A 25,359-nucleotide genomic window follows, 5' to 3' on the forward strand; every position below is an offset into this window, starting at 1 on the left:
TGACAGAACAGGACTGTGTTTATTAAAAACACTAGGATAGTGAGTTCACACGACACTTGGCAGAACCTGCGAATGCTGACGGTGTCACAATGCTGGAGGTGGCTTGAGCTGCAGCCTCTGCCTACTTGGAGCAGCAGGGTTTGGTCCAGAGCAGGTCTCAGTAGCGGCGGGTGAAATGGGGGTGAGGGTGAGGGTGAGGGTGGGGATGGGGGTGGGGGACTCGGCCACCCTGGTCCTGGCTCGTCACGCCACCACCTTCTAGTCCACCACTGGGCACCACATGACCCTGGGAATGTCCACCGTGTGCAAAGCTGCCTTGCCTAGAACAAAGGCAGATGGTTTGCAAGGGCCATGACTGGTGACAAGGTGCCAACTCAGAGGACAGGGCCCTATACAGTTCACAGGGAATGCCGGCCCAGCCAGGGTGCAGACACGAAGAGGAAAGGGGAGAGGAAGGAGGGAGACAGTGGCAGACATTGAAACCTTACCCAGCCATGCCACCGCGGCCTGCTGCCACATGCCCATGCCCGGGTCCTGTTATGCCCCGCTCAGCACCTGCAGAAGAGAGATGGCTCTGGGGATTCTGCCTGCATTCCAAGCTTGGTGCTCACCGACTCCTTGCAGCCCCTTGGTACCTCGCCACCGTATGTGCTCATGGCCCGTCATGTTTGTGTCCACAGCACCGTGCCAGGCGGGAACCTGCTGCTCCTCCAGCCGTGAGTTGTGCTCTGCCCATTCTCGGTTGACCCTTCGCCAAACAGAAGGTGAAACATGGCTGCCCTCATGTGCTTCCCAACATTATCAAGATGTGAGCCCAACTCTAGGACATCTTCAAAGATGAGACTGTGGCCAGGGGTGGGCAACGAGGACACCAGCCACCAGCAGGGAAGGACCATGGGTGCCCCAAAGGCAGTCCCACAGTGGCCCACACTTGGGCCTGCCCCTATGTAGGAACCTGCGGACACAGGCACATAGGCAGCACGTGCTGGTAACAATGGCTCACCGCTGAGAGGGAGCACGGAACACCTTGCTTTACAGCCTGATGCAGGTGTCCACAGCAGTAGAGAAGAGCGCCACCCCAACCACACCACAGAATGGGGGGACCTCACTGGGATCACATGTACGTATGTAAAAGGGTCATGAGTGTGTGTATGTGCCACGGTGCCTTGATATGTGCTTGCAAAGTCACAGTGGTGGATTTGTGGGTGCAAGATCTGGATGGATGAGGGGGAGGCTGCTGGTGGTATGGGCTTTTCCAGATCAAAGTACATTGACATAGGCTCCAGTTAGGGACTGTCAGCACAGTGTGCTGCAGCGAGGCAGGAGGACTGTGTGAAGACAGCCTGTGCTCTACCTCAGACCACCGAACCCCGAGTGTTTCTACTGAACAAAGGCCACACCTGCCACCATGACCACTGTGGCACATCCAGGGACAGTAGGTGGAGGAAGACATTCCAGATAGGTTGCACCTGAGGGAAGGTCACTGCAGGAGGGTCCCTCCATGTACACCCCAGAAGCCCATCTCAAGCTCCTCTTAATACAACACTTACCTGGGGGGAGGGGGCAGCCCTTGGTCTTCGTTCAACTTCTTGTCACAGCTATAGCCACGCCAGCCATCTCGGGAGTCCCAACCATGGTGCTCAAGGAGCCCTCTATGGCCATGGTGGTCATCTAGGTAGTACTGCAGGTACAGGAGAGATGGGGTGTCTTCTCTGGGGCCCATGCACTCGCATGAGCTAAACCCCGTGTCCCCTAGATGTGCTGCAAGGCCAGGCAGCAATGTGTCTGTGAGGGGCGCTGCAGGGGCATATACACCGCCAGCAGTCTCTTCCTGAGAGGTAAGAAGGTGATGACAAAACATGCTCTGGGGACACTCAGAGGGCGAGCCATTTCCAAAGCCGTGTCCTGACTCAAGCCCATCCTACAGAACCCCACCTCCTCTTTGGAGACTTGGGGACACAGTACACTGTCATGACCCCAGCATCAGCACCAGCACACAGCTAGCTCAGAGGGGTCAAAGCCTGGGCCCAACTCCCCATGGGGCTGCAAAGTTGCCATTGCAATGCAGGTCCCCAGAGCAAAGACACCAAATGCCCCAGCAAGTATTGATTGAGCTGACACTCTCTATTGAGTGAGACTTAGAATGGAGCAGGTGTCCCTCCCTCACCCTACAGCAAGAGCCACAGGTGGCCACTCTCACCTGTCCATCCCGTTCCTCCATCCCTGGTCTGGACCCGTCCCTCCTGCAAAGGGAACAGGGCACTTGTGTGGTAGCATGCGGGTGGGTGGGGTGGAGGCAGAAGTCTCCCTTGGGAACAAGGCTGGCTCCCACCAAGCACTAGCTGTGTATACTAGGACACAGCACCAGTGATGGAAGTGGTGAGTGGAAGGCTTTCCTCTGGCGGTGGGAGCCAGGTCAGCAAGTCTCTATGGAGCCAGAGATGGAGAATGGCTACCCAGAGGGGCTGCTCCAGACAGGCTTTGCCAGGCATCCCTACCAATGCACAGGGTTAAGATAGTTTAGAACACAGTCTGAGAAGTATGAGGAGCAGCCCCAACTAGGCCCCAGGAAAGTCGACTAGAATGTGGAAGGTGGGGATCAGGCCCAGGAGTCAGTGGTCCCTCACCCCTTACAGCCTGCTTCCTCCTCTAGAGTACCTAGGCCAGGCAGCCCTGCCCAACCAACTGAGGATCTGCTGGGAGGCACATGGCACCTTGGTACTCAGGACAGCTGAGCCACCCGCCATGTGGACACTGAGGGTTGGCCATGGGGTGCCTGTGTGGGCCCACCTAGTATTTGGCCTGGTGCTTCCCAGTGCCACCTGCAGCTGTCCTGTGGAGGTCGCAGGGAGCAATGAGTTTTTCATAAAGAGCACCAAGGCTCACCTGCCATGCACCTAGATGCTGCTTGGGAGCAGGGCAGGGTGCTCACCTGTCTATGACATGCTCCTGGTAATGGCCACGCTCCCGGTGGTCGAAGTCATGGAAGCGGTGATCCGGCCGGGGAAAGTCTCGGTACCTGTCCTCTATGGCTGTGCGTTTCCCTTCAGGCCAGTAGCCATCCTCTCTCCTGGTTTGCATTTTGTAAGAATACTTAGTTCAAAGTAGTGGCAGCAGCATCCCACAGTCGCCAAGGGTGCTGTCACCAAAGGATGGTGGCAGGCTCTGAGCTGACTGTCACCAACAGCACTGGATTCCCATGCCTCTCCCCTGGGACTGTGCAAAAGGGATGGGAATTACAGGCTTCCCCAGCATGTCTGCACGACTATCTGCTCGGCTGAGAGCCAGCAGCATCTTGCCCTCTTGTGGCCTTTCACGGCTCATGAGCACAAAATACCAGGCAGGGTGGCTGGGCAACACAGAGCTGGCCAAGAATCAGCTCCACATGCCTGTCCACAGCACTCACCTGGCATCCAGGTCGTAGGGCCTGCGCAGTGCCCGCCGCTCCTGCTCAGCGCGCAGCTGCTCTTGCTGCCTCCGCAGCTCCTCACGCTCACGCATAATGCGCTGCTGCTCCTTGCGCCTTTCCCGCTCCACTCGCATGCGTTCGCGCTCCAGGCGCTCCCGCTCTAGCCTTTCACGCTCTAGCCGCTGCCGCTGGCACTGGAGCTGCAGCCGCTCTCGCTGCAAGCGTGCCTTCTCGCGCCGCTCCTGGAAGGCGTCCAGTCGTTGCTCCCGCTCCCGCTGCTCCCGCTCCCTGCACACAGGTGACTGTCAGTTGACCCGCCCCAGGCTGCAGTGCTGCCCCTACTCTGCCTCTGGCCTCCCTACCAGGGGTCCACAGAGGCAAAAGGTCCATGCCCAGCCAGGGCCTCGGCTCACTGTCAGGAACACTCCCTGGCTCTGAGGGTCACTGCCCCATATACCCTCTGGTGGTGCCAGGAACCACTTCCAAGCAGACAGGACCAAGGCAGGTTGATGGCAGCACCTCTGCTTACCGTCGCCGCTCAGTCTCTCGGATCTCCCGCTCCCGCTGCCTCTGGCGTTCTCGCTCCCGCTGCTCCTTGATCTTGTCAAAGGACAGGATATCTCTCTTCTCCCTGCCCTCTGACTTGCGCTCTTGACTTTTGGAGCTCTGCTGACCAGAATGACTCAGTCAGAACTGAGTGGGTGCACAGCACAGTGCAGAAGGCCAGGGTCTCACCATGAGCTTCTGCAGCCAGCCTGGCACATGCCACCCTGCCCACCCACCTCCTGAGTACCAGGCTTTTCAATTTTCACCACAAAGCAGTGACAGACACCCAAATACATCTGAATTCAGCCTATTCTGAACCTTAAGAGTTGTTTGGAGACAGGAACCAGTCACATCAGCGTGTGAGGGCATAGCAGCAGGACTCTAATTTCAAGACCAGCCTAGGATACAGATGTAGCAAAGCCCCTGCTCAAAACCCAAACATCAGAGCAGAGCCAAGCCACACTCTCCAGGTAGAAGGAAGGCTGCACCTCAGGCTCAGACCAAGACTCTTCTATTCCTCTGGCTTTTATAGGAGATGAGGCCTCCAGAGCTGGTTGTAGTGTAGTGTCTGGCTTTCGTGGTGGGGGTGTTTGTGGAAGTCAGGGTTGGCCAAAGCCTCACAGACCAGGAAGTGGCACTTCTACTTTGGGATAATCAGAAAACTCTAAATTCTGAGGACCTGGGAGGGCAGCTCAGAATTCTAACTGGAGCTCCAGGGCATCCCACACACTGCTCCACAGGAGGTGCAAATGCGTGTAAATGAATGAAGCCAAGGCATATACTGTCAGGGGCTCCGCCATCACGCTCCTACAGTGTGTGTGAGTTTTCTGCATGGCTGATGCTTTCCCACCATGGCCCACTAGGCCACACAGTCCCGAGAGCTCTAAGAGGCCAAGCACTTACATTCTTCTCCTGCAGCGTGGGAACAGAGCATCACCAGCTGCACTCCAGCCCTGGGCCTGTGCCCGGTGGAGCACACAGCTGTGCAGCCTGGCTCTTTTTTTGTTTTTGTTTTGTTTTGAGACATGGTTTTTCTGTGTAGCCTTGGCTGTCCCGGACTTGATTTGTAGACCAGGCTGGCCTCGAATTCAACAATTTGCCTGCCTCTGCCTCCTGGAATGCTAGGATTATAGGCATGCACCACTGTGCTTAGCTGCAGCCTGGCTCTTTTGTGCAGAAACTTCTAGAATGAAGAGTCATGGGGAAGCCCACACACAACCCTCATGCTGTCAAGGACAAAGCCCTACTTTCCTTTGAGTACAATTTAGCACAAGGCCAACAGCAGATACAAATATGACATCATCAGATTAGACCAAGCTAGACAGGCCCATCACTGCCAAGGCTGTCCATGCCTCAGTCCCTCTATTAGAAGTGGGTAGAGCTGGACAGAAAATGGCAGCTAGGGCGCTTCCCAGATAACTGAGGCTGGGAGCCGCTGTCCCAGCCCTGCCCGTCAATGCTTACTCTGTCCTTTGACCTGCTTGTGGCCTTCACACTGATGACGGGCTCGCCCTTGGACTTGTCCATCACGACTGTACGCTCCGTGCCTCTGCTTCCTGCAGGGAAACCACAGGCAGCCATGAGCACGTGGGCACTCTACAGCTCAGCTTTGTGTTCATCGCCCTCTGCAATCTTCAGTGCTGTTTCTGCCTTGCAAACCACAAGTGTGGCCTGATGGGTGTATCGCCCAGCAAAGGGGATGCATGCTCAGTGTGTGGGCGGCAGGGCTGTTCCATTTGTCCAAAGGAGCTGGCTGGGCATCTCTGCGTGCAGGCCTAGGCTGTAAGCACTGGGACTGTGGTAAATTCTGGGGAGGTTCACCACACCAAGAAGCTATAATTCCTTTTCTTTTTTTTCAGACACTGTTTCTCTGTGCAGCCTTGGCTGTCCTGGAACTCACTCTGTAGACCAGGCTGTCTCAAACGCAGAGAGACCTGCCTGCCTCTGCCTCACAAGTGCTGGAGTTAAAGATGCCCAGTAATTTTAGTTCTTTTTTTGTTTTTGTTTTTTTTCGAGACAGGGTCTCTCTGTGTAGCCTTGACTATCCTGGACTCGCTTTGTAGACCAGGCTGGCCTTGAACTCACAGTGATGCACCTGCCTCTGCCTTCCAGTGCTGGGATTAGAGGTGTGCGCCACCACCGCCCAGCTTTAGTTTTATTTTAAATTATTAGCTTTTGTGGTTGACCATAGTGTCTCAAGCTGCTGGTGAGGAGCCAGAGAATGGAACAGAGAGCCCCGGACAAACTTGAGAGTGGGAATACAACTAGTCACTGTAAAAGAGAAGCGAACAGCACAGGAGAAACACAAGGACTGGGGTCAGGGAGATAGCTCGACACTGGCCTTGAGAACTGGATCTCAGAACCCAAGAACTGCATGAATACTAGTTGCAACATCAGCTCAGTGACAGAAGAAAGCCCTGTGTCATCACCTGAGTGAGAGCCACAAGAGGAGCAACCTGCTGAGTCTACTCTGGGCGGGCATGGACCACAGAGGGACAGACAGACACCAACACGCACACCCCACAAGCAAATTCACAAAGTCTTAGCAGGAGCTGGGTTGCGATATGAGCTTTTTCCTCATTTTGAAACAGGCTTGCCAAGGTGCCCCTCCTGCCTTGTACCCTGAGTGGTATTTACCATGCCCAGACAAAACAGGGACCTGAAGAAACTGGACGGCACACAAAGCCGTGTCCAGCCGTAACTAGCCCCAAGCTCAGGCCTGCCCTCTGCTGTGCTGCTCCTCCTGTGTGAGCAGTGCTTACCTCCAGACTGCACGCTAGCCTGATGCACACCTGATGCTGCGATTCTGTGACAGGGCACACTAGGCCTGCTCTGCAGCTGTTGCTCACACATTGTTGATCCACTGTTGATCACACACTGTTGATCCACCCAGTCAAGTGGCACGTTTTGCCACTTGCTGCCTCCTGTCCATGAAATCCTCATCTCTGCCATCAGCACCCAAGGCTCACCTGATTTGGTGACTTGAGATCGACTGGCAGCTCCCGGAGTGAGCTCATCCTGATCCTTCTCCTTTTTAATGTCTTCCGGCCTTTTCTCCTCCTTTCTTTCCAGTTTCTCTTCCTTCTTGATCACAGTTCTGTTGAAAATAGTTAGCTGTCGTCTCCCGGTGGTCTCCACAGAGGCCACCATCCCCACCCACTAGTGAAGGGGAGGATCCAAGGCCTGGCACCACTCCTGGTCCTCTTCAGCAGCCTAAGAAGCTGGAAGCAGCAGGGCCAGAGTGCTGCTGGGCCCCAGCCCCTCAGCTAACCCAGAGACTCATATAACCCATGCTAGCCCAAACTCGATTTTCCTGTCTATCTCTTGATGCCGGGATGACAGGCATGTGCCATCACACCTGGTTCTCCACGGTGCTAGGGACGGAACTCAAGGCTTGCTAGGCAAGTACTCTCCCAATGAGCAACATTCCCAGCTAAATTACTTATTTTGCTTCTGTGTGTGGGTGTATCCACAGTGCACATGTGAAAGACAGGACTACTAGCAGGAACTGGTCCTTTCTACCATGTAGATTCTGGTAATCAAACTCCATCAGGTTTGGCAAGCACCTTTGCAGTGGGGCCACCTTGCCCACTTTAAAAATACTTTTACAAGGCCGGGCGTGGTGGCGCACGCCTTTAATCCCAGCACTTGGGAGGCAGAGGCAGGTGGATCGCTGTGAGTTCTAGGCCAGCCTGGTCTACAAGGCAAGTCCAGGACAGCCAAGACTACACAGAGAAACCTTGTCTCCAAAAACCAAAAACCAAAAACCAAAAAAACAAAAACAAAAACAAAAACAAAAAACAAAAAAACAAAAAATCAAAACAAAAAAAAAAACAAACTAACTTTTACAGAAAAATAATTTCAATTAGGTGTAGTGGGTAAGCTTGTTTCTCTAGTTTTTGGGAGACTGCAACAGGAGGTTTGAGTTCTGTGCCAGTTTAGGCCACAAGATAAGACACAACCTCAAAATAAACCAACACAAACTAACTGACTCCCACGCTAACAAGCAGGGCAGAGACAGAGAGCCTAGGAAGCCAGCGCAGGGAGCAAGCTCAGCCTGGCATGATCTCTTTATAGTTTCTAGATTCTTGGTTTTTTGTTTCTTCAAGACAGAGTTGGGGTTTCTTTGTAGCCTTGGCTATCCTAGACTCACTTTGTAGACCAGGTTGGCCTCGAACTCAGAGATCTGCCTGCGCTGTCTCCCAGAGTGCTGGAATTACAGGCGTGGGCCACAACAGGCACCCAGCTAGTTTCTATATTCCTACACAGCATGCACACAGTGTTTACTTAGGTATGGCCCTCTCTTCCTTCTGGGTGCTGGAGGGTGGCCTGCGACTGCCCCTTTCCTGTAGGCCTGCCACAGAAAAGCGCATTGCTGATTCTTCTCTTCTCACGTGCCTTTTCAGGGGCTGAGCAGAGCATAATTTGCTTTCCCACTCCACACTGCCCTGGGAGCCTTTATTCTTTCTCCATCCTCCTTCCTCTCGGCAGCTGCAGTCTCCAGTGATCCTGCCCTGGTTTCTCTCCTTAGACCCTAGTACACCACCTTTAGGCTTGCATTTATGTGCTCTTAAATTTGTTATTAATGAGATTCAGAGCACCAAGAGGGGACCCTAATTTCCCAGATATCATCTAATAGCTCTGCTGGGACTCAACAAGATTTTTGGTAACACACTTTTAATCCTTTCATTGGCAGAAAAAACCCACTCTTCTGTTACCATGCCCCAAGATGGCACCACTAGAATAATGCTCTCCTACCAGCAGACCACAGGCTTGCCACCTGCCGTGTGGTTGGCCACACAGCTACAGGCAGGAGCCCCTGGAGTGAGTCCTGGCTCACGTAGGCTGCTGGGTGCTTCCCCAGAGGCTGCCTCGTCCACACAGGGCTTCTGTGCGTGGGTGTACCCACAGTGCACATGTGGAAGACAGAGGACAAGCTGCCCTCATGACATGATGCATAATCCCAGTGTAGCCCACTTTCTCAGTCTATAGCTTGTTGCTGCCATCCTCACCGTGGGACTGTAGGGACAGTAAGCACTCTGAGGCCAGCCTAGTCCCCAGGGTGTGGACGGAAAGCTTCATTGTATCTCTGGAAGCCCAGCCCCACCTGCATGGATACTACCCTGTGACACCCAACAGCACAGAGCCCTCTCAACAGTGACAATGGAAGCTGTTAGGCACTTGCCAGGCCTCCAGTTCTGTGCCTGTTTCTGCTAAAAACATATGCCATGTCCTTTGGCAAAAGCAAGGTGCTACGGCATCCCAGGGTACATTGGAGATGCACGGCACGCTGGGAGGCTTTTAACATTTTAATGAACATAGAAATGCCTGACATCTGTTAGGTAACAGTACTGTGGCAAGTGGGCTGCAAGCTGGGGAAGCTGGTGGACAGCTGTGAGTCAGCCCAGGAAGCCCTTGAAGGTCTGGGATGTTCTCACGGCCAGGAGGTCAAGGCTGATCACAAGGCTGCGCTACCAAAGCCCGATGGGAGGCTGCCCAGCTGTCTGGCTTTGGGCTCTTACTAGGGACTGCACTGTCCCATGGCTACTGGCTAGGAAGTGGGGTTTGGAAGGGCACTGGGACTCCAAGGGACAGGGCCGCCACGTCACTGTACTTCTCCGTCTTGATCTCCACAGGGTGAGGCCTGTCCAGCCCTGGCACCTTCTCCTTCTGGTCACAAGCTCTCCTGTCTGTCGACTTCTTCCCATAGGGTTCGTTTTTGGCCTAGAAGGTAACGGGGTGGTGGTGACTTTGGGGGGGACACAGCCCTGCTATTGCTAGCAGTGACTATGGCAGGGACCTCACCTTCTCCACAGAGATCATCCTCCCATGCAGTTCGGTTCTGTGTAGGTGGCTGATGCATTTGGTAGCCTCATCTGACGTGGACATGGTCACAAATCCATAGCACCGAGCCCCAGGACTGCGGGCGTTGGTGACCACCTTCGCCCCGATGACCTCCAAGGAAAAGAGCACACTGGCGTAAGGACACACTTGGCTTTTGTAACAGGACCACAGGGCTCATTAAGGATCAAGCAGCAGACACCCACAACTGCTGCTGTCCTCTGCACTCAGCTCTGGCTAGTCGATTGAGCCTTCTTCATTTATCAGAGCACAGTAGCTCTCATGGTGACAAACACAGTACACAGTAGCTGGTAAACATCACATGGACAGATCCGGAGCCTAGTCAGACCCTACACAGTCAAAGGTGCCTGCCTGCTCAGCAGCTCCTGACCCCTGCCAGGCCCCAGCTTCTGTGCCAAGCCTTCTGGTGAAGGTGGTAGCCACTGCACAACAGGGAAGGGAAACTGAGGCAGGTTACAAGTAAGCTAAGAAAATGCAGTCTCTAAGCTGGATGGCAGTATCCTGATCCTGGTATACCTGCCCATAGGGACAGGGGTGCATTGTGACCAGACACAAGTGACATGGGACAAACCTGGGGGATGCCAGAATCTGCTCAGGCAAGAAGCGGCCCAGCACGTCAGGAAGGTGTAGTAATCCTCCAAACTACCAGAACCCCAAAAGACACTGACTAGCATCACATAGTAGAGAACACAGAAGAAAGTTCAAGAAAATCTACCAGAATGAAACAAAAACTGGGAGACAGGAACCGGCCTGGGAGGCGAGGAAGGACTAGAAGTGAGGCAGCAGCCTGGGCCACAGAATTAGTGCCTGCCTCAGCCCATGAAATCCATCAGTGGCCAAGGGTTCAGAATGTGAATCCCCAAAGATGGGAGCAGGGAACGCAGAGCCCAGAAAACACAATGTGCTCTGAAAACGCTGCACGCTAGGGAGGGAGAAGAACCTGAAAAGCTGGGAGAAAAAGGCAGTGGGCAGCCGAGGAACAAAGATAAGCCACGTGCCCCGGCTACAGAGACGGGTCTGTCCACGCATGAACAGGGCAGCCTCCTCAGAAGTGAAGGCCCTGCCAGTCACCTGTGCTTTTTTTCACACCAAGCCTTAAGTGCTAAAGTGAAAATGGCAAAGCAGTAGGAACTGGCATTAGCCTGTGCTTGGTGAAACTGGGGCTGCACTCAGCACACAGGACCTCACATGCAGACATGAGACCCACGATCTCAACAGCACCAAGGAAATCAAACAGGAGAGGGACAGGTGCACCAAAAGGCTTGGACTTTAGACAGACAGACCGGGACTGGGGGCACAGTACCCTGGTACCCAAATCAGAGAGGAAGGGCAGCATGTTGTCCGCAGAAACCCAGGCACCAAGCATCTAATGGATAGAAGCAGGCGTCCTGGAACACACTTGGCCTCTCACACTCAAGTGCGCCTGGACGTGGGCCTGGCTAAGCCTTGGGAACACCCTTGACTACTGATACGATACCCGGCCTTCAGCCCTGCTGTTCTTATGCAGACACACACGCTCCCTGACTCTCAAGCCTCTGCGTGTGCAATGCCAGAACATACACTAAGCCTGCACGGCACACAGGGCGTGGAGGGTAGCAGCCCCACACACCACAATCTAACTGTGGCTTCCAGGCCTGTCTTCTAACACTGCCTGCAGTGGGTATGACGGATGATGAGAGTGGAACAGGTGCCTCTGCCTGCACCAGTGACCACACCCATGCCCAGGCACCAGGCCAGCATGCTGCGTCCCAGTGTTCAGACCCAGCCACTGCACAGTAGTCTCCTTCAGTCCCCAGTGTCTGAGAGAAGCTCTTAAGCGTGTGCAATGCACTAGTGAAAAAGCAGGCCCAGTCTCCTGCTCAAGTTTCCAAGAAGCTGCAGGGAAGGACAGGGAGGCCTACAGCTTAATCACTGGCACACAACTGTGCTGTGTGGCTTTAGACCCCCAGGGGCCTGTCAAAGGGAGCTGTCCTCACATGGCCCTGAGAAGAGGTAAGAGTGAGTGAGCCATCTCTCTACTGCAGCCTGGGTGCTCTAAGCAGAAGCAAGTGCAGGCTGGCCTCTATGCTGCCTGCTGGGACTTTCATAGCTCAGACCGCTAGCCCTCGAGCAGTGGCACAAGCCTGTCACCGCAGCTGTCCCACATGTGGAAGGAGAAAGACAGTTCAACTGTTGAGAACTCGGTACAATACAGCAGGGGAACTCTGACTGAGTTCCAGGCCACCAAGGGCCACAAACCAAGATGGTGGGTCTAGTCAGGGACAGAGCACTTCCCAAGCACACATTCAGCCCTAGGTGAAATCTCTAGAGTGAAGAGGAGAAAACATCAACATCTGAGCATGTGGACACTAAAGCTAGCAAGCTGGATGTTTTCCCAAGGTCCCACCTTGGCAGTAGGCAGATATGGGGGGGGGGGCCCTACCTTCCCATGTTTGCTGAAGAGGCTCTTGAGGTCAGTAGCACGTGTGCTGGAGGACAGCCCGCTGACCCACAGGTTCCTTCCCGAGCTACAGCTGGCACGGCCTGGAGAGAGGAGGTCATCAGTGCCACTGAGGCAGGCCCTATCCACATGGGGTAGAAGCTGCAAGACTCCCTGTGCTGTGCCGAGGGCAGGGGTCTTCCCCAAATAATTGTCTCCCTCATTTTTGAGACACAGTCCAGTGAGCATGCAGCTCCCAGGTTAGGCTCAACTGGCAGGCCAGTGAAGCTCAGGCTACCTCCTCTGTCTGCCTCTCCAGCACTGGGGTTGTGGGGACACTGATGTGCAGCTTTCTACATGGCTCTGGGGATAAACCAGAGTCCTCGGCCCTGGCTGTCCTGGACTCACTTTGTAGACCAAGCCTGCCTCAGCCTTCCAGAATGCTGGGATAATAAGAGTGTGCCACCACGCTCAGATGGCTCAAGGGGTCCTGCAGGTGCCTTGCCATTCACAGAGCAGGTATTCTAGTCTGGGCATAAGACAAGACCACATACACACACACACACACACACACACACACACACACACACACACACACACACATTCTCATTCTCTCTCTTACCCATAACCCCCGACAGTGGTTCAGGAAGTGCAGTGCACAAGAGAAATTGGCCTCCGTGGCAGCCTGCAGCCCACCCCATCCCTGGGTCACCACATGGTAACATGGCCAAGGGAGGCCTACCTTTCTCATCTTTAATGACTGGCTTTATATCCTGTTCTTCCTTAACAGAGCTAGAGACAAAAACGAGTGTTACTGCGACACAGAAAGGCTGAAGTGAACTTATTCCAGAGTATGAATGTGCTAAAACTGAATACCTACCAGGGAATTAGTCTCAAATTAAACTGTCAAGACACCTTTTATGAGTTTATGTTGGAAAATCTGACCACAAAATACAATGCCAGATCCCTACAGAGCAATTCAGTTTAGCTGGAGGTACCGGTCATCAATTTAAGAACCCAACCACGGCAGGTTGAGTAAGGGAAAACCAATCGCCCGTTAAATATACACAGAGAGACACGGAGCTGCCTGAAGGAGCTAGCTGGGCAGCGTGGCTGCCGACTGCAGGCTCTAAACAGCTCGTGTGTGTGTCGCTAGTGACAATGAAAGGAGATAGCGTCTGGTCTAGGACTGAGAATCAACAAACCTCATTTTCTGATCAGCGCCCTCACTGGCTGAGGACTCTTTAGGAGCCGCAGGGACGTCATTACAAGCGTCAAAAGCAAACTTCTTCACGTCGTCTTTGCTATCTTGGGGCTCAGGGCTCAGGGCTGCCGTGGGCGCTTGCACCAGCTCCTGGCTGGTGGCCTCCGAGAGCTGGGCAGCCGTGCTACTCTGTTCAACTGGCTCCTCTAGCCCTACAGGCTCGCAGTCCATCCCGGCGCCTCCACCTGTGCCCAGGGCTTCGGCCTGTGCCTGGTTCTTCTTCCTCCGCCTGCGCTTACGCTTGCGCTTTCGCCTCCGCCTCTGCAGGACACCTCCTCCTCCTCCTTCCGGCGCCTCCGCCGGCTCCCTTTTCACTACCGCTAATGGAGCGTCTGCCTCGCTCCACTGACACTGAGCGCTTGGAGAATCAGACTCACTGCTGCAGGCCAAAGCTAAATCTCCCTCCTCCTCTTCCTCCTCTTCCTCCTCTTCCTGCTCTTCTTCCTCCTCTTCCTCTTCCGGGTGGCCGCAGCTCTCAAATAGGTCCTCTTCCTCCGCCAGCTTCCTGTCTGGCCCCACGCTACTCGTGGCCTGGGCAAAGGGCTGCTCCAGCTCCGAACCTTCTTCTTTTACTGGCTCAGATTTACAAGTTTCCCCCAAAATGTCGAGTATTTTCTCATTTTCTACGGATTTAACAGGAATAGAATGGCACAAGGTTTAATCACCAGGGAAATAAAGCAATCACAACTGCGGCTCGGGCTCGGCGGCCCTGCTCACACTGACAGAACTGCTGGCTACACAGAGATTGGAAAACCCGCTACACAGCGCCTGCACCCTACCTGCGCCCACGGCCATGGCGCCCCCAGCCTGCACTAAGGGCAGAGGCTGGGCCCCCCAATACTTCTACCCTACAACCACGGTGCAGCTTCCACAGCTTTCTTCAGGTTCCATCATGCCTGTATCTTCTGACTCGTTCCCAATGTCCACGGTGCTGAAGCCACAGCAGTCACCGTTAACTGAGGAGCTTGCTGCTCCCAGCTTGATACATCATGGCCAGCACCAGCACCACAGTCCAAGGCTACTGGAGCCGCTCTTCACCTTCGGAAACGCGGCAGTCCATCTTGGCAGAGACCCACTTGTCTTCTGGCTTCAATGGCTTCTGGGGTAAGTTCCCTATCACAGCCTCAGCCTGCCTCAACCCCACGATTTTGGCTTGGCATGGTATCACAAGATCTGTCTCGTGTGTGGACACGCAGCCTTACCCGGTGGCCACTCACAGCCATTCTGCATGGCCTGATGCAAGTAGCGCATCTGCCCCCAAGGCTGCCCTTGGGCTACCACAGCACACGCACAGATCTGGTGATACAGTGGGTTTCCAATCTCTGATCCTGCGTGATTGGGATGGTTCACCACTGGGGTGATTTACGAAACCATAACAGCTCAACAACAGACAGGACTTAAGCGCGAGCAGCAGGGCGCCAAGCTGCACTGTTGTTCCTGTCTCAGCAGTACCTGGTTCCAAGGGGGCTCCTTCATCAGCCTGTTGGAGAGAGAACAGGACAGACATCACTCCAAACAGCACAGCCACGGATCCCAGGCACAGATCTGCCACAGGGCCTCAGCCACTCAGGTGCTTCCCAGATGAAAGCCACACCTTTAAGAAGCTCCTGAGTATCAGGCCTAAGACTAAACCCAACTCCACCAAACACCCACTGGCAAAGACAAAGAAGGGCAAGGCAGGGGCATCTCCCCTTCCTCCAGTGAGCTTGGGACTTAAGGAAGCCTGCCTGCTCTCATTCAGGACATCAGCCACACCCCGCACAGGCCTGGGACCTTATAGTCCTCAGCACTGACACCTGCACCCCAGAAGTTCCACCCCTTACTGCTGAAGGGCCATAACCACACCAAGTTCATCCTTGAACTCAGCTACACTAACTCCAAGCCTCGGTTTCTCTGGGAACCTTCGAGGTAATTACAGAGCTCAGCTGCTTGGCCCTTTGGTCCTGATCATAGCCCCACCTCACAGAACCTCTACAACCTATGTGCCAGCCTCTAAATGTAGGCTCCGTACCTCATCTCTACCACACTGTAAGGTTGGAGGTCAGGGCTCTGGCCCCATCAACATCTCCCTCCTTTGGTGGATATGAACACACATCAGGAAGGTACTGGCTAGGGAAGAAGCTTCCTTCACTGTCATGGAATCCTGCCTCCTCTCAGACATACAGCAGGACACACAGTCCTGACTTTGGACTAAAACCCCTGGAACTGTAAGCCAAGGTATATCTGTTGCCTTAATTGTCCCTCAGGCAACTGCCACAGAGTGAACAGTGCATGCTCACACACATACACACTCTTTCTTCTGGAAAATCAGCGTCTCCTACGCTGCAGAGCCACAGAGAGACACCCACTCACCAGAGTTACTTTAAGGTCTGACGTGGAAGCTTCCAGAGTCTTCCTGGAGACATCTTCATGGACCTGGAAAATGAATTAAACCATGACTTTGTGGAGGCCAGAACTGTGACCACTTCAGCCTGTACCCCACAGCTTCTGACACAACCTACGTCTGCTCCTCTACGGCACTCATCACTGTGGCTGCTCAGCCGAGGACAACACAGTTGCCCTTCACTCCAGGCTGAGGCTAATGGCAGTTGGCAAGTATGTGCTAGCTGAGCGAGGACACCGACTTTGCTGGCCATTTCTAAGTACAAAAGACTCACACGCCACAGGTGCCACTTCAGCTCCAGTACTTCTTCATCTTTTCTTTCTTTTTTTAAAGACAGGGTTTCTCTGTGTAGCCCTGGCTGTCCTGGACTCACTCTGTAGACCAGGCTGGCCTTGAACTCATAGTGACCCACTTGCCTCTGCCTCCCTGAGTGCTGGGATTAAAGGTGTGCGCCACCAAGCCTGGCTCAGCTCCACTACTCCCATCCTCTTCTTACTCCTTATTGACGTATGCATGCTTGGGCATGTGAGGCTCAGAGGACCACTGCGTTGCCTTTCCCTTTTTACTTTGAGATCCAGGACAGTGCCTGCAGCCAAGAGAGCCTGTCCTGAGGCCACGGACTCAGACTGTACTGAGTGGAGATCCTCCAGTTTACCTAAAGCCCAGAGGCAGTCATAATCTCCTGACCTCAGCTGAAACTGAATCTCAGCAAGTCCTGCAAGAAGGAAACCACATGCTACACAGAATCAACTAGCTGGTGAGTGCCATGCACAGGATGGCAGGTGTCCACTGGACAGACCTGTGCTGGCCTCAGGCCTTCAGAGACGACAACAGCAGCACCAGACAACAGCCTGTTTTGTTGAGCGTGTTTCCACAGCAACTAAAAGACCCCTGACCTGAGCAGCCTTCATGCACACACCTGCCTCCCTTGTGAGTCCACAGCCCGCCCTGCACTAGCCTGGAGCAGTGGCTACCGGCACCTGGCTGTGGAGAGATTAAACTCTGGTTCTACCAGGGCCTGGGTAGCCCTGATGCTGAACCCCTGGGGCCGCTGGTGCACGCGTGGCTGCAAGTTACCTACAGCATGCTCCAGGAGCTGAGCTGGAAGCTGTCCCAGCTGCGCGGCCACGTACTCTTTACTGTCACCGAAGGCATGAAGAACGTGGTCGTTGGTGCTGCCCTCCCTCAGGCAGGGCTCACTGAGGTCCTCAGCCTCCGTCCCATCTGGCACACCTGTATCCATAGTGTCCCTGGCTTGTGAACTCTGCAGAGTCACAACCCGGTCCTGTGAGGGGAGTGAGGGTGTCAGTTACCAAGACCATGGAGCATGGGAAGGTGTGCCGTCCCCAGGCCCAACACACCTGCCCATCTTTGGAATCTTCCTCCAGGCCGTTGTCCTCGACGCCCTCCTCCTCCTCCATCTTGGGTCCTAATTATAGAACAGTGTCAGTTGGGTTAGAGTCCAGAGCCAGCCTCAGAATTAGTTGACAGGGGACAACACAATTGCATGTTGTTAGCCATCTGTCCATATTGTAGGGATCCTGTCTCGGTGGGTATCTAAGCCAAGACTTCAATCACCCTAGCACAACATAAAACAACTTTAAGAGATCTTAAAATCACTCCAAACTAAACACCTCAAAATACAGAGGTAAAAACTTTGACTGGTCTGGAACTTGCTATGTAGACCCGGAAAGCTGCCTGTCTCTGCCTCCCCATCACACGAGGCAACAAGCACCTGAGAATGGAAACTTCACTGCCATCTGGGCAAGCATGTGGACACCTGCAGCGCTGTCTGCGGACGGCCCAACCTGCTGATTGGGTCTACTTGCATTCGTTCCCTGCACGTGTTCACCACAATGCTTGCTCTGCAACTGAGCACTGGTCTTGTGTGTACACGGACAGCTGTATGAGGTGTTGAGGTCAACAATGGCTGTCTCCCTCAGTTGTTATCCATGCTCTTTGCTTGTACAGGGTCTCACTGGCCTGAAGCCTGCTGACTCGGCCCACGGACTGTCCTGTGTCTACCAGCCCAGCCCTGTGGTTATGGATACACAGCACATTTGGGTGTCCTGTTGGTGCTGGGGACCTGAGCTCAGGCCCACCTTCATGATTTTGTCGCAGGAACTCTGCTGAGGGAGCCACCTCGGCTCCACAAGTGCTTTTAAGGCAAATCTGCAGCATACTGAGCACCATCAAAAGTTTGTGAAAGAAAATAAACCCTGTACGGGTGTCCTAACTGCACCAACGAGGACAGATGGCAACTCCTGAGTGTCACTCAAAGCTCAAGACCTGGGAGGAGGAAACAGCATCCTTGGCTTTCCAGTGTGTGTGTGTGTGTGTGTGTGTGTGTGTGTGCGCGCATGTGCACGCACGCGCGCCTCAAAGCCTCTTGCAGTTGTCATAACTGAGAGATATAACTAGCATGCAATGCCCAGGATGTTGCACACCCCACAGCACACTGCCACAGGGGGAACATAGCAGGTGTTCACAACTTAGGGGCCTTCTGTCCACCCCCGCCCCCTTTCTTGGTTCCATACGCCAACATACCAAGTACTTCCAAAACATTGAATACTGGGAAAGTCATAAAACCATAAACAAATCCCGAACACCATCATTAAAAGAACAGTTGTGGGGCTGGAGAGATGGCTCAGAGGTTTAGAGCACTGGCTACTCTTCCAGAGGTCCTGAGTTCAATCCCCAGCAACCACATGGTGGCTCTCAACCATTTATAATAAGATCTGGCGCCCTCTTCTGGCACGCAGGCAGAATACTGAACAAATAATAAATAAATTTAAAAAAAAAAAAAAGAACAGTTGTACTCTGAACTCAGTCCCCAATACCCACTTAAATGCTGGTACAGCGAAATCTGCACTTGTCTTTCCAGAGGTGAGGAGGTGAAGACAGAAGTGCTGGGTACTTTCTGGCCATACAGTTTAGCTGAACTTGCAGCCCTAGGCCAGTTGGATAAAAGGACTTGCCATATGCGGTTTGGATGACAAAATGTCAGGTATGTGAACACTGTGCCAGCTCATTGTGCTGAGGAGATTATGGACCGTTAGAACAGTGGCTCTCAGCCGGGCGGTGATGGTGCACAACTTTAATCCCAGCACTCGGGAGGCAGGGGCGGGGGATTGCTGTGAGTTCGAGGCCAGTCTGGTCTATAAAGCAAGTCCAGGACAGCCAAGGCTACACAGAGAAACCCTGTCTCGAAAAGCCAGGAAACAAACAAACAAAAATGAATAGTAGCTCTCAATCTTCCTAAGGCTGCAACCCATTAATACAGTCCCTCATGCTGTGGTGACCTCCAATCACACAATTATTTCGTTGCTACTTCACAACTGTAATTCTGCTACTGTTATGAGCCACGATGTAAATTCCCGTGTTTTCTGAAGGCCTTACGTGACCCCTGTGAAAGGGTCGTTTGATCTCAAAGGGGTCGCAACACACAGATAGGGAACTGCTGCTTGCTAAAGGATGTTTGTCACTGTGAGAAGTCTCTGAGAGCCTCACTGCACTTCCATTCTCTCTCGCTGCTTCCTGTGTATGGACGAAAACATGACCCCCTGCTTCATGACCCGGCGGCTTGCTGGCCAGTCATTCCCCATTACCAACTCTCCCTCTGGGATCTGGTGTCCAAGTTCCACCCTCAGAACCAACTGTGTAAAGCTGTCCTCTGGAACCTCGAGTGGGCCACTAGACTCACAGAAACACTAAAACAAAAAACCAGTGAGGCAACACAGCTCAGTGAGTAAAGCAGCTGCTGCCAAGCCTGGTGATCTGAGTTTGACTCCTGGATCACACATGGGGGAGAGACCTGGCTCCTAGCAAGCACTCTCTCGTCTCTGCACTTGCACTGTTACACGCGTGTACATGTGCCCATGGGCACAACCATTCACATACACATAAAGTGCAAAAAACACTAAGCAATCAAGGTGGATGTTATCTGAGGAATGCTGGGGAGGTGGAGACAGGAGGATCCCTTGAGTTGGTGGTCAACCAGCCAGGCAGAACCTGCCGGTCCAGGCCAGTGACAACCTATCCAGGAAATAACATGGACAACAGCTGAGATGAACTCACTGTTGACCTTGAACCTCCATATGCATAATACGCACACCAACCCACATAGACAAAAACACAAAAAGAAACCTTTAGGAACACACGGTGGCTCGCAACCACCTATAATGAGATCTGGTGCCCTCTTCTGGCATGCAGGTGTACATACAGGTAGATCACTCATTGGTAAAATAAATAAATCTTTTTTAAAAATTAAACAAGCCGGGCGTGGTGGCGCACGCCTTTAATCCCAGCACTCGGGTCGCTGTGAGTTCAAGGCCAGCCTGGTCTACAAAGTGAGTCCAGGACAGCCAAGGCTAACACAGAGACCCTGTCTCGAAAAACCAAATAAACAAACAAACAAACAAACAAAAAACCCCAAACCTCTCAAGTCTTTGATGACTAACAACAAACTAAACCCAGGCCAAGACCCTACGTCAATGGCTAGGCATTGCCTGGTGGCCTGATTTGATTCCCAGGACCAAATAACCTCTGGTACACAGAGCAGTTCAGCTGGAGAGCAGGACTCGGAACACTCAGGCGCTTCCTAGAACATGCAGTACCTTCATGGGACATAGCATGACACACTGATGGTGCCGGCATGCACTGCAGGCCCCTCACTAGTCAGAACCGTTCAGTGTGCAGTGAGTTCACCTGTATTTGGGGGGCTCTGGGACAAATGCAGAGTTTCTTGCACTTGCCCATCCTGACCCTCTTATTGGAGTCACTCCCACTTGTAAGAAGCCAGTGGCTGTGACATCCTGAAACTTCCCCCACTCTGTCAGAAAGTGGTGCTCAGAGAACCACTGGGCTCAGAGTCCTGCCTTCACAGAGCCTCTGGCTGGCCTAGAAGCCACAGGCCAGCACATACCAAAGACCACACTCCTGAATGCCTCCAGCTCTGCCCAAGCAGGCACGCTCCCATCCACACCAGACAGCGCACACAGAGGCACGCACAAGGGCAGGCACCCCAGGCTCATTTGACAACTTTGCCCATTGATCTGATATGCTTGAGTCAGGTCAGGCAAGTGTTTCCAACACAACCAGAAAAAGGCGGCACTAGGCCTCCAGGCTACAGCTTTAAAATATTTTTTACTGTATGATGGTCTCTATGAGCACAGGCATGTGTGTGCTCAGTGTGCAGGTGGAAGTCAGAGGTCAACGTCTGGAAGCCAGTTGAGTGTCAAGGATCGAACAGCTCCTCAGACTCAGCAACAAGCACCTTTAGTAGCTAAGCCCTTTCACCAGCCCTGAAGTGGTTTTTTGTTTTTCTTCCCCAAACAAGAATCTCATGTAGCCAGGCCAACTTGGAGCTCGCCATCCACTTGACATCAGCCTGGAGTGCTGATGAGGAGGGAAAAATTAAGAAAAAAGAAAAGGAAAAAAAAAGCTGTCTTTCTAGAAGCCACACTGGCAAAACTTCAGGCAATGGACAGACGGCTCAACTGGCAAAACACTTCAGGGCCTGGGTTCAATCCCAGCACATCATGAAGAGCTGGTCATGAGAGCACTTGTGATCCCAGTGCTTGCTGGGGCACAGAGATGGAAGATCCCAGGACCTACAGGTCAGCAGCCCAGCCAGATCACTAAGTAGACGGCTCAGATGGTTCAGTGGTTAAGAGCACTGGCCCCCACATGGAGGCTTACAACCATTCCTGACCCAGTTCTAAGAGATCTCATCTCTGTGGGCACTGCACACCTGTGTAATCACACGCAGGCAAACACTCACACATAAGATATACCTTAAGACAAAAACAAAAACCAAGATGGACAATGTGACACCAAAGCTGACCCACACATGCATGTCTAAGTACCCATACTGCACACATACAGACCACAGTCACTGTCTTGACACCCACTCCCCAGGCCCACAGCAACACAGGCAGGTGGTACCTTTGGTGCATCTCTTTACAGCCCTCTTGCTCGCGGCTCCCCAGCTGATGCTGACCTCCTCCGGCTCCTGGCCTTCATCCTTAACTGCCTGACAAGAAAGAGGGTAGACTTGTAAATAATGTTACTCAGAGGGCCTGGCACAAGCTGTTCTTTCTAAGTAGCCACCTCACAGATAAGAAGGTAAAGCCATCCGTGCAGACAGCAAGTGTTCCCGAGATAGCTTCAGGCATCACTCACCCTGTTCCTGCACACAGCCCAGTATCCAGAGAAAGGGAGGCTGAAAGCCTGGATTGTAAAATCAGGGTCAGCAGGTTGTGGTCACACAACACTCCCTGGCGGCATGGAGCCCCAGCACAGGCAAAAATAAATAAAATCCAAGTATTACCCCCAAATCAGAGTTGGTGATAATTCATCTTCCACTCCCACCGCAAAGGGCTGAGTGGCGTTCAAAAGGCTATCATTAGCTTATCACAGCGACACCTGTAATTCCAGCGTTTGGGACGTGATGGGGGGGGGGGGGCAGCAGGAAATCAAGAGCTCAAGGCTAGCCTGGGCTACACGGCAAGGCTGAGGCCAGTCTGGGCTATGGGAGATCTCCAAAATAAAAGCGGGGGAGTGGGTCTGACTTTCAATGCGGAAATTCAGAACATAATACTTTTCACTCCAAGTATTCTGGTGCCTTCCACCTGCAAGTAATCGCAAGGCCCTAGCCCTCAAGGACCCTGCTCCACACAGGCAACTTTGTCAAGTGCTTTTAGTACATCAGACAAGACAGAGAGGGGCAGGGAGGTGACATCTCACACTGATACAAGATGACAACCATACTCCAAGCCAAGGAAGCTCAAGGGGACCAAAACTGGGGATCGGGCTTGGACCGTGCAGAGAGAGGCAATTACGGGACTGACTGACAAATTCGCCAGAAGCGTAAACTTGAGGTGGGAGAAGGGGAAGAGAGATGCCGCCGATGCAAGGCCGTGGGGACATGCTAAGGGCCTCGCTTGTGCAAACCCTGGCGCAAACGGGTAAGCGAGCCAGAGAGGGGCATCGGCTGGCCAAGGTCACACAGCCGGGGCTCCCTCCGTGACTGACAGCTCAGACCGGGCTGGGGACTCGGGCAAAGAGGCCCTGAGCCTGATGGAGGAGCAGGACGTGCGCGGGTTCCCAGTGCCAACCCGATCCCCTCACCTTCCTCAGCCGCTCCATCAACACACTCTTGTTGCCGCCCGTATCCAGGTTCCGCTTCTTCAGCTCCGCCCTCAGGTCGATCACCCGCAGGTCGCTGAGCCGCCGCGTCCCGGCATCCGAGGCGACCAGACCACAGCCCGGGTCGCCGGAGCCGGTCACAGGTTCCGCCATCCTCGTTTCCGCGACAACTCCTCTCGCTCCGGAACCTCATACACCCGCGGCCCGCAGCGGTGGCGGCTCTGAGCACAAAATGGCGTCGCCTAGGAGGAAAAAACGCACTCACTTCCTCCCGCCTCCCTTTGCGGCTGCGCAGGCGCGCCTCTCTGACGCACCTTCTGGGCCCAAGTGCCCGCTAGCCTAGTTTCGCTGATGCGCATGCGCAACGCTCCGACCCCGCCCCCTTGCTTCGGTTTGCGGCTGCGCACGCGCACCGCTCCGCAACCGCCGCTCCGAAGCTGAGCAGTAGCCACCCCCCCCCCACACACACACACACTCTCAACGCGCAGGCGCAGGCACTGCAGCACGCATGCGTCGCGGTCCATGGCAAGAGGGAGACCCGGCACAGCGCGCCTGCGCCCTCTTAGCCGCTGCGCTCACAGCGCTTGTGCAGAGGCGTCTGAGCGCGTCGGTCTCGCGCCGGCAGCGCCTGCGCAGTGACGAGTTGCGCCTCAGGGGAGGCTGGAGCGGTTCCCTCTCAGGCGGCGCCATTTTGTGGTAAGAGAGCCGAGATTCAAAAATAATAATAATAATAAATCCAAAAAACACACACACGCAAACCCACCGACCCGGTTCTGTGTGAAGTGGGCGACGGAACCAGGGTCCCTGGAATGGCGGAGACTCTGTCGGGTTTAGGAGACGCGGGTGCGGCGGCCGTGAGCTCCGCGGCGTCAGAGACCGGGACGCGGCGGCTCAGCGACCTGCGGGTGATCGACCTGCGGGCGGAGCTGCGGAAGCGGAACCTCGATTCGAGCGGCAACAAGAGCGTGCTGATGGAGCGGCTGAGGAAGGTGAGGGTTCGCTAGGGGGGGGACCCCCGCGGTCGCCATGGCGACGCCCACCGCCGGGTCCGCGGCGGCCTGTGGCCTTTGCACCGCGCGCTTCCGCTCGGGCTCGGGGGGTGGGGGGGGTGGAAGTTCGAATCCCGACGCCGCAGCGATGGGACCTGAAGCGATGTCACCACGAACGGGTTCTGGGGGCCGGTGACGTCGCGTTCCCTGTGCTGCTTTAGTCCCATCCCCAACGGGGAACCGTAGGGGACTCGGCCAAGGTCACCTAGCAGGGTCAGCTTGTGGCGGGATTCGAGCCCAAGTCCCTTTTCGGCCCCCGAGGCAGAACAGGTGGCTTGGTGCTTTTTGGGAAGACAGAGTGACCCGTGGGGAGACGAAACCTTAGGAACCCTCGGAGTTCATAGGCAACCGGAAGAGGTAGCCCAGGGGTTGGGAAAGAAAAAAGAAAAAAAGCAGACCAAGTGTTTTTTAACTCTTTGCTAGGACAAGGCTAGGGAAGGTATGTGATGAAGGTGAGTCAGATGCGAGTTCTGGGCCAACCTGGGCTACAGAAGGTGTTCAGACCAGCCAACAACCAGCGGTGTACAGGCCAGCCCAGACGACAGGTTGAGGGAGGGGAGTGGTGAAGCAAACGTGGGCAACTTAGCAAGCTTGTTTCAAAATGTAAAGTAGAGGCCAAAGGCTACTTACTCAGTTGGTAGAGGACTTTCCTTCCATACAGAAAGCCTGAGTTCTATCCCTAATACTGCCTGCGTCTGGGATGATGGAAGCAGGAGGTTTAGAAGTTTGAGACCGTCTTGAGATGCACGAGACCTTGTCTGGAAAAAAATAAAGAGGGCTAAGCACATAGATCAGTGGAAGCATGCTTGCCCAGCATTGCAGAGGCCCTTGGAGCCATAGCACACACCCCAGCCTCAGCCTGAGCCCTGGGGCAGGTAGGGGAGCTCAACTCTGTTGCCCTCCTCAGTGGCCTAACTCTGTGGGGAAGACCTTTAACCCCTTCTGTGTCTGTCCCTCAGTTCGAAATGGTAGCGGTTTGCCTTTAAGGGTAGGGCAGGTGTCACAGGGACAGGGCCTTGGCTTGCAGCCTCGTCAGGGTAAACAAGTCAGTCTTCTTAGGGTGATCTTTTGTCATTTGTAGATGGGGACTCTGAGCCCCATCTTCTAAAGCATATTTTGTGTCTCTGTGTGTCTCTTACACCTTGAGAAGCCGTCCCCTCTGACTTTTGGATGTGGACCCCTGCCTGCTTCTCTCTTGCACATGGGAGCTGGAGATACATCCACCCTCCTGGATCCACTCGAACCCCAAAGCAGTCATAATTTCTGTTCAGAGAAGAT

At 54.0% G+C, this 25,359-nt stretch overlaps 2 protein-coding genes across 5 annotated transcripts in view; one reads left to right on the forward strand and one right to left on the reverse strand.

The window, feature by feature from the left end:
- On the reverse strand, positions 1–23,916 carry SAFB2 (scaffold attachment factor B2). 3 transcript variants are annotated; one of them, XM_084794216.1, is made up of 22 exons: positions 23,800–23,916; positions 23,015–23,274; positions 21,830–21,917; positions 17,245–17,312; positions 16,965–17,168; positions 15,853–15,915; positions 14,953–14,980; positions 13,442–14,123; positions 12,979–13,028; positions 12,240–12,340; positions 9,761–9,910; positions 9,570–9,679; positions 6,925–7,052; positions 5,420–5,511; positions 3,939–4,075; positions 3,407–3,697; positions 2,933–3,070; positions 2,201–2,243; positions 1,551–1,681; positions 636–748; positions 489–555; positions 1–320 (listed from the first exon to the last, which is right to left on the reverse strand). In XM_084794216.1, the coding sequence occupies exons 2-22, from the start codon at positions 23,183–23,185 to the stop codon at positions 158–160; spliced, it is 3,018 nt and encodes a 1,005-aa protein (XP_084650342.1). In that variant the 5' UTR covers positions 23,186–23,274; positions 23,800–23,916; the 3' UTR covers positions 1–157. The 3 variants fall into 3 exon arrangements, with proteins under 3 accessions (XP_084650342.1, XP_084650341.1, XP_084650340.1); XM_084794215.1 differs by having other exon boundaries at positions 3,939–4,078; XM_084794214.1 differs by having other exon boundaries at positions 21,830–21,913; positions 23,800–23,910.
- The window catches only part of SAFB (scaffold attachment factor B), a gene marked incomplete at its 5' end in the record, with an annotated part of 23,278 nt that continues 21,760 nt past the window's right edge, over positions 23,842–25,359 (forward strand). For both annotated transcript variants that reach the window (XM_084794218.1, XM_084794219.1), the window contains one exon: positions 23,842–24,021. In XM_084794218.1, the coding sequence (XP_084650344.1) occupies positions 23,842–24,021 (180 nt within the window). The remainder of the gene's footprint in view (positions 24,022–25,359) is intronic.

This window comes from Acomys minous, assembly GCF_964271855.1.
Source record: "Acomys minous genome assembly, chromosome: 9".
Classification (NCBI taxonomy): domain Eukaryota; kingdom Metazoa; phylum Chordata; class Mammalia; order Rodentia; family Muridae; genus Acomys; species Acomys minous.